The sequence below is a fragment of the Petromyzon marinus genome, chromosome 34 (genome assembly GCF_048934315.1).
Source record: "Petromyzon marinus isolate PM22_M1 ecotype Great Lakes invasive population chromosome 34, UKy_Petmar_22M1.pri1.0, whole genome shotgun sequence".
NCBI classification, from domain to species: domain Eukaryota; kingdom Metazoa; phylum Chordata; class Hyperoartia; order Petromyzontiformes; family Petromyzontidae; genus Petromyzon; species Petromyzon marinus.
The window spans coordinates 9,649,960-9,661,983 of record NC_133700.1 but is presented as its reverse complement, the minus strand read 5'-3'; the positions used below and the strand labels follow the sequence as shown (position 1 = coordinate 9,661,983).

The 12,024-nt window shown below is 47.1% G+C and overlaps 1 protein-coding gene across 1 annotated transcript in view; it reads left to right on the top strand.

Annotated features, from left to right (window-relative positions):
* LOC116948682 (disco-interacting protein 2 homolog C-like) overlaps positions 1-12,024 on the top strand; it is a 96,226-nt gene that overhangs the window by 71,640 nt on the left and 12,562 nt on the right. Inside the window, exons 26-31 of the mRNA XM_032965622.2 lie at positions 442-565; positions 971-1,092; positions 2,565-2,676; positions 3,992-4,101; positions 5,520-5,650; positions 10,446-10,614. Of these exons, the coding sequence (XP_032821513.2) occupies positions 442-565; positions 971-1,092; positions 2,565-2,676; positions 3,992-4,101; positions 5,520-5,650; positions 10,446-10,614 (768 nt within the window). The remainder of the gene's footprint in view (positions 1-441; positions 566-970; positions 1,093-2,564; positions 2,677-3,991; positions 4,102-5,519; positions 5,651-10,445; positions 10,615-12,024) is intronic.

Sequence of the window (12,024 nt, the reverse complement as noted above, 5' to 3'; positions counted from 1 at the left end):
CTGCCCCACGGAATTTCTGTGCCCCCTCTTCCCTTGGTACTGCTCACGTTTCTGTGTCAGGCTCTTGTGGAATAAAACCAACCCAAAAAGTTGTATTCACGTAGTATATAAATGCAGCTCACGTCACAAGATGATTTAGACAAAGAACAAAAAAACACCTTAGGGTAGAAGGGGGGGCGTGGGGTGGTGGAGGGAGTCAGATCAGGGAACCAACGGGGGAGAGGAGAGAGAGCAACACCGAGCCATCAACAGCAACAACGATGAGCCCCAGGTGGCAGCCAGGGGCAGCAGCAGCAGCAGCAAGAAATCGCAGGGCATGCTCTGTGCAGTCTGAGCCCTTTTCCAGTGAGTCCCGAAGCATCCACCAGTGTCACCAACTTCGCTGTCCTTTGAAGGCGCCGTGCGAGACATGTGCTGCGCTTGCATGCGTGTGGTGCGCAGGGCGCGGTGGCCTCCACGATGACATGTGTACAGCTGCACAAGCGTGCGGAGAAGGTGGCCGTGCTGCTCACGGAGAAGGGCAAGCTGAGCAAAGGAGATCACGTGGCGCTGATCTACCCGGCCGGTATGTCAGCGAGTTCTCCCGTACTCGCGCGCGTGCACGCACGCACTTGTAGAAATAAAAAATAAACCTCAAGGAATTGGCTCGGTTGTATTGAGCAGCTTCACACACCGATGGAGGGTTGATGCTCAGTGATGCTAAACTTCAAATATTAGTTGCATTGTTTTTTATATGCATCCATTCCACACACGACTGTACAATAACCTCAGTAATTCACCAATTTAATCCACCTAATCTTCACAAAAGTTCGCTGCCCTTCACAGTGAGCATTTGCATGCTATCACAGTTTTTTGTAGTACACCCTCCATGGACACTGGTGATCGTGCAGTTGAAGTAACCGATGGCTGGAGATTTGCAGCAACGGCGAGGGACATGCTTCGTGTTCTGTGCGCATTGTTTCCGTGCCAGGCCTGGACCTGATAGCGGCGTTCTTCGGCTGCCTGTACGCGGGCTGCGTGCCAGTGACAATACGACCGCCAACGCCGCAGAACCTGTCCACAACGCTCGCCACCGTCAAGCTCATCGTCGAGGTGACTTTCGCTATAAGTGGTTGCGTGCGTGTCTCATGCGAGAAGAATGATAACGATAATATATAGCGTACCAATTCACAATGGATGAAGGCCTCCCTACACCGTGTCGATTATGGGGACTGTTTGACCATACTTCACCACGCTTGTCAGTGCGGTTTGGGGGCGTTGCCCAGGACCGGTTTGGAAAATGACTCGCCACTGATGTTGGCCACGGCCGGGAATCAAGCGTGAGCTTTACCGTTTGTCGCCACTAGGGGTCAATAGGTGGTGGCAATCGGCAAAGGCTCGCCACAACTTGGTGCGGTCGCTGGGGAAGGGGTGTTGAGATTAGGACAGGCACCGCCGAAGCCAGTAATAAACAGACTTCATAGAAAACAAATGATGTCTTAACCTGTTTATGTTTTCGTCAAAGTGATTTCTTGCCGAAATTAGCATTTAAGCGGTGATCATCACCTATTTACGGCCCTGATCCAGTAGTGTAAATTCCACATTCCTATGGCTGCGCCGGTGGAGTGGTGAGTTGGCGGGTGGGTGGGGGGGGGGCAAGTTTACCATAGGATGACCTTTGGATTGTGATATAATGCCTCCCAGCATTACCAGATGGCAGCGGTGGTGGGATCTAAACCCTGGAACGCTTGGAAAGCTGGCTGACGTGCAAAATAGCTAAGCAGCATTAGTTTGCTAAGCTGTTGCGGTGAGAAACAAAGTGGATGTCCTGCGTGGCAGTGCAGCCTCATTCCTGGGCGACTAAACCAGTTTGTGTGGAGTTGGCAGTTTGCTTCCGCTAAATCTGCCTTCTACGAGGGGTGCGCGATGAAAAATGTATGTTTATAACCTGAAATATACGTTTAAAAATAACCTGTGCTAGCTGCATTCGAACGGTTTACAATTTTCTTTTGATCTTTTCATGGTGTTCGTTCTCTACAGATAAGCCACACAATGAACTTAATAATTCACCTTTTTTCATCCACTCAAGTTAAGAAAATCAACATAAGCCTATCTTGTAGGCAATTTGTGGGTTATCAAGTTTTTCCAGGTCGGCTATTTTACTCGGTCACACCATGAGCTATAAGGTGAGCTCGTAACAAACTGTATGGCATTGTGTACTTGTGCGAGAATCCTAATTAGGAGGAACAGCCACTGTTGTATTTCCTCATAGTTATTCCTCAATGAATATGATAATTAATCTGATAAAATAGAGGGTGTTCATAATTTTGTTGCCGAGCATCTAGATGGATATGATGATTAAGAGGGTGCCGCGTTGGTGACCCTGATGCCCGTATGTTTGGAGTTTGCATATTCTCCCCGCGGGCGTATGGATTTTTCTCTGGGTCCCACCAAATGATAAGCCATTTCTTTGAGCTATCATTTGTGACCAGGTCACTTTCGAAAAAGAGCTATGCAGGTCAGTGGGCCTTACCTGGCAAAATAAAAAATGACGACAATGAAATGTTTCCCATTTCCATCTGCAGACGAGCAAGTCTGTGTGCGTGCTGACCACGCAGCTGCTCATGAAGCTGATCAAGTCGAAGGAAGCTGCTGCAGTTACCGACTCTAAGGTCTGGCCCCCGATGATTGATACGGGTAAGAATACTTCCCAGGTCTAATTGAACACGTGCACTTTTATATTACGTTTACACTTTACATTTTACGCGCGTATGTAATGTTTGCGGTCGTGTGCCATCATGTGGACTGCCGGTGGTGTCTTCACGCATCGAAACGTAGCCTTGTAGTCCTCTCCGGCCTCCATTTGTCAAATAAGTCTTGGTACAGGAGCTGAGCCGTGGAACTTTCACAACTCGTCGTATTGAACTTTCTAGCAACCTGCTTCTACTTAAGTGACTTGAGGATACCCTCGCATCGGCAATTAATTCAGTTCATCGTTCATAAAATTAATCGGCCATGATCAATGCACTGCTGGATGAGAAGGCTCTTCAAGCTGTCGCTGTGTCTCTCAGTTCTGAGAAATAACAATCCACAACTAACACCGGCACATCACGAGCCGATTTAATTGCTCACCTTTCTGTTGGTTGTGTTCCTCCCTTTGGCTGCCACTGTCGCTTGTCTCGACCACATGCCTTCATCCCTGTGTGTGTGTGTATATATATAGAAGGATTTTTTTTACTTATAAATAATCAAATAGATCACTGTTTTTTTTTAGCCACAGTTGCAACTGTGATTTCTCACAAATGGTCGCCTTTTAAAATTCACCAATGCTCTCCACTTTAATGACAATTAAGGTGTTAACACTATAACGTGTAAAAATATGGCATGTAATTAGGGCACGTAACTATTATTGCATTTCAAAATCAAATGTTTTTTTGTCTCTTTATTTTTGCCATTTGGATCGCATTGTTCCTCATTCTGTCTCGTGCTGAACAGTTGTGTTTGCTCAGGTAGTAGCCTCCGTGCTTGATCATATAATTAGCAGAGCAAATACGCATACAATTTAACTAATATTTCTCACACAAATGAGTCTACGAATGTATCGTGAGCATGAGAATGTATTTGAATCAATGACTTGATGCATAATTACATGCCCTAGTAATAGCAACAGCAACAATATAATTTGCACTTGTTCAGCATCTAAATGCACTCATTTCTTTAGAAGTGCTTTTGTGTTTTCTTTGTTGTCCTTCCTCCGCACCTCCGATTTGCATGGTTGGCCATGAACGGTTTTAACAAAGTTCAACACACTTACACGCGTACACCCGTGTGTCGAGACGCTGTGCAAAGCGAAGTGAGAAGATAACAGCGCGTCGCGATGGGAAGTGAGTGCCGCGAGTTGGAGAAGTGCTGACCTAAACAACAGCGGAGCGAGACGGGGCCATCGACAGTGTAGGAGGAGACGCTGATTCTCCTTGTTTGGCTGCCTCTCTGTGTGTGCATGCACCCACAGACGAATTGCCCAAGAAGAAGCTGTTTCAGATCTACAAGGCACCCACACCGGAGATGCTGGCTTACCTTGACTTCAGCGTCTCCACCGTCGGGATGCTGGCAGGAGTCAATGTAAGTCGGCGGTAGTGTAACCGTTACCACGCTGTGCTCCAAACCCGGCAGCCCGAGTTCAATTCTCGCTCACGGTCAACACCAGTGACGATTATATGAACCGGTCCTGGGACTCCCCTAGGTCGACTCGGCTCCAAACGAGTACCTGGTGCAGTGCGTAAACAAAGCCACTCGGAAGAAAAAAGGATTGCCAGGTCTGGTGCTGTCCACCCACCCCCTCGTGTTCCGAGCTGGCCTTAATAGGTGCTCGCTAACATCACTTGCCCCAACAGCCTGTTGAAGGTTATACGGGGGATCTTTGTCTTTATACTTGTCATTGTATATATCTATATGCACATGCTGTAATAATAACAATAAAAGTAGGGAGCGGCGATGCGATGATTAGCACGCCGCGCTATGAACGCAGCGCGCCTGCGTTCGATTGCCCTTTGTGGCGAAGATCAGTGGCGAGTGGTATCCGAACGGGTCCTGCATCTCTCCCACAACCCTTTGTCAAACCACTGCTGGTTGAAGGGCCTCCCGACATTGTGTCAGTCACGGGGGTGTTTTCAGCATACTTCACCGCAATAGTCACTGTGCATTGGTGGAGGCGTGAGGGTCCGGAACCGGTTTGGATATCACTCGTCACTGATGTTGGCTATGGCCAGGAATCATGCTGGCCAGGAATCATGCTGTCCACTGTGCCACCGCTCCACCGCTCGACCCCTTATACTATATTCATATATATATATGTGTGTGTATATATACACACACACACGCACACAGTGTAAACATCTCCACACCTATCTGAGCACCGGTTCGTCGCCGTGTCTACTGGCGACCCTAAGCTGGTGGCAGAATGTAACCATTTCTGTGGTGAGGACCAGTCTGTCAAAAATGCAGCCACTCTTTTGTATATGCACCCATTACACACACACACGTAAAATTGTAATTCAATTGAACATGTCGATGAGTGCTTGGCACTAGTGTACAAACACAAATGAAAAAACAACAACTCCATTAACGCTTTGTTACTGTGGAAAAGTATAAACTACAAGAGGCAAATATTTCAGGCAGTGACCCTGCTTCCGAACAGGGAGGGAGGACATAATATATTGATTTAAATTTGGAGACAGTGATTGATGCCCTTTATCTAACCCTAATATTATATATATTTACACACAAAATATGTTTGCATTATAAGGCAGCGTCACTGACAAAGGTCATGGTGTCATTTGATTTGTGCTCGCACAATTATAAATCGTCCTTCGGTCCAGTCGTCGGCTCCGCGGTGAATTGAAACGAGGTCAATCCTGGCCTCTTAGGCCATTGCGGATACACCGCCGCAATGTGTGGGTAAGAGCGGAAAGCTGTAGCACTGCTCACACCTCATCGCCCCCACCCCCCATAACCCCCCCCCCCCCACCCCATCGTTGCAGATGTCGCACGCGGCAGCCAGCTCGCTGTGCCGCTCAATCAAGATCCAGTGCGAGCTGTACCCGTCCCGTCAGATCGCCCTCTGCCTCGACCCCCATTGCGGCCTGGGGTTCGTGCTGTGGTGCCTCTCCGGGTAAGGGTCGCACCCGTCGGTCGGACGTTCGCGGCCATCCCTGGACCCTCCTTCCAAAGGTTGTTTCGGCCTTAAATGAGTTCCTGGTATGTTCTGTAAATATCAGCGCCGGGGAGGCAAGGCAGTCAGGAATCGGGAATCTCAATTTGCTGGGTTTGTAGCAGGGTGCGTCAATCGCCGGTGCTGATGTCGAATACGCTGCACGTAAGGTGCTCAATTTAAGGCTGAGACGAGCGCTGTCAGCCGTGCGGCTATGAGCGGGGGGTGATTTGCTTAAGCACCACCACCCGGGCCAATTTTTTCTCCCCTCTGCCGATGTTTACACACTGCACCCAGATACTCATTCGAGGCTGAAATCGACATAGGAGAGGATCACGAACCAGTTCAGATGTCACTGGCCGCTGATGATATCCACGGCCGGGAGTCGAGCCCCGGTTTCACTCCTATACATTGTTGCGACCCAAGCCACCTCACCTGAGAGATGCCCCCCGGAGCCTCGTTGCTCCTGCGACCGTGACCCCCAAACGCAGTCACGGTTTTGTGCTGTGTGCACTCGGTCTCAAAGGAGTGAAACAAATGAATGCATTTTTTTTGTAGGATGGTCCCCAGTCTCTTACCTGATCCAGAGTAAAGATTGTGCCACGCAATTCGCCAGAGTAAGCCATTGTGTGCTGGCAGCCATGGACAAATTTGTCTGGAGAAACAAGCCCCCAATTCGGCAGGAATTCCTAGTAGGGAGCGTGTGCAGCGTACATGAGTCTGAGCGTGCCTGCTGAGAAAACACACTCGGAAAAAAAGAGGTTGTACAATTTAATGAAAAAATGTTCATAACAATTAATTTTTAATCAGTTCTGTTATCAACAAACAATGCACTTCACAGAGGTCCCGAGCGTAATTTGCACTCTCTGGGCTGGGGTTGTTTATCACGTTTGAACGCGGAGCTTTCCTCTGTTAATTAATTTATTTCAATACACTTATTTATCAGCAGCGTGCCTCTTCAGTTATACTTTCTCTTGATTAGGGGATGTTTATTTCCAGTTAATCAGCAGAGCGCCAACACCTTCTATGAAGAAGTACGTTCTTAATTAAATGGACAATGTTTAGTGTTAATGAACTTCCAACGTTATTAAATTGTGTTTTTGCGGTATTCCCTACGCAACATGTTTTATATGCCTGTGTGTTTGTCTTTGTTTATAGTGCATTGTTTTTGTGGGGAGCGGTAGTGGTTATCTTGTTGTGCTACGAACCTTGCTTACCCGAGTTCGATTCCCGCTCAAGGTCAACAGCAGTGACGATTGCTTGAATCGCTGCTGGGCCTCATCTGAGTCGACTCGAACTTAAAGGAGTACCTGGTGTGATGGGAAACATCAGCACTGGGGAGACAAAGGAGGCAGGGCGTGGTGCTCGCCACCCAACCCCTCGTGTTCAGAGCCGGCCTAAATAGGTGCTCGCTAACAGAACCTGCCCCAGCAGTCTGTTAAAGGCTATACGGAGGATCTTTGTCTTTATACTTGTCATTGTATATATCTATATGCACATGCTGTTATAATAACAATACAAGTGGGGAGCGGCGATGCGATGATTAGCACGCTGCGCTGTGAACCCAGCGGACCTGAGTTCGATTGCCATTCGTGGCTAATATCAGTGGCGAGTGGTATCCGAACGGGTCCTGCATCTCTCCAACAACTCTTTGTTAAACTACTGCTTGATGAAGGGCCCCCCCGACGTCGTGTCAGTCACAGAGGGTGCTTTCAGTGAGTACCTGGTACGGTGTGTCTTAACATCAGCACTGGGGAGACTAAGATTTCATAGGTGCTTGCTAACAGCACTTGTCCTAACCGTCTGTTAAGGCTATACTGGGGGAGAAGGCCTTTGTTTTACAGTATTTATGCATACATTGTACATGTTGCCCATACAGCTACCATCTATGATGAAATAATTTTAATTAACCTTATTGAAATTATGGAAATGTATTCCTTATATACTTAAGTTTTGTTTTACAATAGCTTAAGCTCTCTCAAGACATTGGCATATACCTGAGCCGCCCCCAGATCTCGGTACAATATACATCACCAACACCCTGGATTGTTGTATCCAGGGACCGTGAGAGATGGCAATGGCTTGGGGTGGTGAGATGTTGACTACCTTGCCTGGTATACAGGAGGTCGTGGGTTTGATCACGATCCTAACGCCTGTATATTTGAAGTCGGCATGCTCTCCTCGCGTTTTGCGTGGATTTTTCTCCGAGTCCTCTGGTTTTTACCTCCTTATTTAAAAAACATGCGTGTAGAGTATTTGCCTGCTATAAATTTACGCGTGATGAGCCACTTTTGTTGAGCTATCATTTGCGGCAAGGTTGCGCCCGTTTAGTTTGAGCGCCGATGCATATTATGGAGCAGTTTCAGTGGCGGCAGCGGTGGCATCTTTACGTACTGTGAGCACGGCTGGAGGGGCTGGTGGCGTCTTTGCAAGTTGGCAGCCAGGATGCCCTGGGAGGGCGCCCTCTGAAAGATTACACGACGCGTGTGAGCTGCAGGTTCAGTGCAAGATGCAATCTGTGTCGACAGGCAGGAGGTTAGCGTATTGGCCTTTGTAGCGCGAGTCCTGGCTCACCTTTCCCTTTGTTCGGGTGATTAATTGAAGTGTGCAAAATTAATTGTACAGCAGCTCTTTTGTGTTCCTGCACAGAGTGCATTGAAGGTTTAGTTTACAAAAAAAAGCCATTCGGTACATCTTAATTAGGCATTTTTTGTATTATTATATTTGAACATCCATATTATTATGCGCCCGCATGTTCGTGATGTTGCTCCACCATTTCACAAAATAAAGTCAGGTGAAACTGTTTAACACACAGGCTGTCGCGACCAGGTAAAACTATCAACCTTAGCAGAATTTTACAATGTCTGTCTTTGTATTAAACGGTCTAATTTACACATTTAGGGGAAATCTGGATTAGTCTCGCGGGTTCACGAGAGCTCTTTTCCCAGTGAAGTTACGAATAACATCTCCTGCTGTCCGCCGATTCAAACGTAGAGCGGGCAACAAAGCGCTGCTGTTGGTGAGAACAAGCAACGACCTCGCATGTAAATGCACTTTCACATTGCACCCGCATGAAGGAGGTTGCCGGTGATTGAAGTCTTTTACGCTGTGGCCCTAATGCACTTTCTCCTGACAACCCTGCATACATTTGCGTGGGACACCGAGTAGTTTGATGGCAGTCGTTTGCTGTACGCTTCTATTAATCACGCTGACAATAGGCGAGGTAAGCGAGGGACTCTGAATGGGTGAGCTGATGCATTGCCCCTGTCTTGTCTGGACAGATTGCATCTTCACTTGACTACTCTCCTTTGTTGTATTTCATTTCCCACTCCCCCCCCATTCCGTCCTCTATCGCAGAAAGTCTCCAAACAGATCAATTTAATAAAATAATCTGCATCCAGCACACCTTTAATGACGGGCCTTTGAATCGTAGTCTTTATTTTGTCCTTGATTCCAATTGTCATTCCGATTTGTGTGTTATCAGCTCATACCATGAGATGAAGAATCTATTGGGAAATGTCGCAGAGCAGCGCTTGTTGGGAAATGGTCCGCAGAACATCTTCTGTATATCTTCACATCACCTGTTCACATCACGGGGGGGGGGGGGGGGGGGGGTTGGGGAGCGGGGGAAGCACTCTCCAACATGCCCTGCCCCAGACAGAAATATTTGTCACGTGGCAATCAAACAGACATATTAAATCCACTGAGCTGGAATTTTAACAAGGTCAAGTGAAACACCATATTTAATGTGATAGCCTTTGCGCCGTCAGGGCGACCGGCGTGAAATCCATCATTTCGCTTCACTTGAATACCCTGTTTAAACACGAGCAGCAGGCCCGAAATCAGCATCACGGCCCTGCCGGCTCGGAGCTCTGACGTCCTGACTCGCCCAATCACAGGAATCACCGTCTTTAAGCGCGGCAATTTCTGTTACGCTGCGCGCAGATTATTGACCGAGAGGCCCCCTTTAGACTCTAATGTTTTCGAGTGCACGCACAGCTGCCACATATCCATGTTTATGTGCACTCATTTCATATCTCTGAACACGTGAATTTGTGGAAAGGCGTGGGCTATCTGATTGGGAACTGCAGTTGTAAACACAGTGGGTTTTGTTGGGGTCACACCCCCGGTGATGCTTGAGTGGCTCGAGTGTTGCTGCTGTCGCTGGTTATTAAGATGCGCTTCGTGGAGTTGACGGAATTAAGATGTACATGTCCGGTGCGCCCTACACTGAATGTGCAGCTATATGTACGTACGTATGTCGAGCTTCTTTCGCATCGTAAGTAGCCAACCGTGCTAATCGGAGGTGAGGTGTTGTGTTGATGTCAGGGAAGAGGCAATAGCAAATTAATAAACATGTGTTAATCAAATGTAAAACTAATTATAACAACCTGGCAAAGTAAATTGCAAATGTCAACCCCTACGTGGTTTATTAGGGAATGTCAGTGCGTTTTTTCATAACAAATGTACTTTTTGGTTTTATTTTGAAGTATATCATTCGTGCAGTCCATAGAAGAAAAAGAAAACATTTTATTTCAAAGCCTCTACGCGTCTCTCGCCGGTCTGAGCACACTGATTACATCGCTTAACACTATCCTCCCCACGCGAGATACTAATCCACCACTCGAAATGGATCAACCTTGGTTTTCAAAGCGCAATTAAATTTGGCGTTCACCGACGATTGTATTAACGAGCAAGCGAATGAGATTTCACGGAACCTGCCCCCCCCCCCCCACCCACTGTGCTGTGCATTCAGGGTGTACGCCGGGCACCAGTCGGTGCTCATACCCCCTGCGGAGTTGGAAGCGAACCCGGCCGTGTGGCTGTCAGCCGTGAGCCAGTACAAGATCCGAGACACGTTCTGCTCCTACTCGGTCATGGAGCACTGCACGCGCATGCTCAGCACGCAGACCGACGCGCTCAAGGTGATGCGCCTTCGCCGCCACCACCGTGCGCGCGCACGAATGACGGACGCCATCTTGTCAATGCGGCCACGTGGTCTTGTTGTATTCAAACCCGGGAGAAGAGCTCATTGAGATTCTGTTGCGCAAATTTTTTTTTGTTTCTAAGGAGAATCCAAGTGACTCGTTTACGCGTTGGCTGCTGATAGTGTCTGGATACGAATTAATGGTGTCCGTTTCTGCCTAGGCGACGGTATAAGTTGCGTTTACGGTGACATGAAAACAGGTGAACAGGTGGCCATCGCTAGTAGGCTACCACGTCCCACCCAAGTCGGCGCTACGTGCGTGGTGGAGGTTTATTTAAACACCCTTCAAACCGTCCCTTTCGGCTTGCATTTATGAAGGCAGGGAGCATTAGATGCGGAAACACAGAGAACTGTGCGACGATTGATCCTTTCGGGCAATGCCTTCCGCTGCTCCCCACGTGTTTCCACAGCCTGTAACAACCTGACGGTGCGAGGCGAAAGGCTTTGCTAAGCTTCGCGTAGCTTCCCAAGATCCGACGAAATGGAATATGTTTTGGGCGATTTGGTGACAAGTGCAGAATCCATGGAGAGCACCTTCTTATAGACGGGAACTTTAATTGTGGACATTGAAGGCCCGGTGGAATTGTTTGCAGGGAGTGGTCATTGTGCGCGCAGGTATTATGGCCTAAGTACAAATAAAAAAAGAATGTGAAAACTACGATATATACTCGTTAGCCTTTCACACGGTTAAATACAAGACTTTGACAAATCAAATATAAGATTATGGATTTAAAAATTGAATGCTAGGAGGGGTGTCGGGTTATTATTGAACTGTACTATTCGAGCTGTTGATGTTGCCAGATGGGCCTCTTGAGAATAACTCCCTTCAAGGGAACTATTTAAAACGAAATGTAATCTAATTAGCATACGGCGTCTCGCAACCATCACATTAATTATATCGTTTGCGCGTTTGTTGCAGTTGTTTTATATCAATGACTCGACCGACAACAATAATAGTTTTTTTTTCTATAATTTCTTTACAGATTTTAACCTAAGCTCTGGGACAAGTTGCGTGAAAAAAAAAAACGATTTAATGGTGTGAACTATCCTAAAATATACTAATTAAAACAATAACAGTTTAGTTCTCGTTAGAATGTTGATTGTTCGAGAAAAGCTTCGTAATAATTGAATGATGTTCTGTTTCACCACCAAACAATAGCATTCAGGTAGCAACAATTTGTTTTTATAAAATTACGATATTCAAACTGAAGGACATTGCTTTAGTCGTTTTTTTTTCTTTATTGATTAACATTTGGACTCTGCTGCTATTATGTTATTTTATTACATGATTACTGTACCACTTCAGGAGCCTGGTCTTAGAAAAATGCACTTTCAATTTCTAAATGTA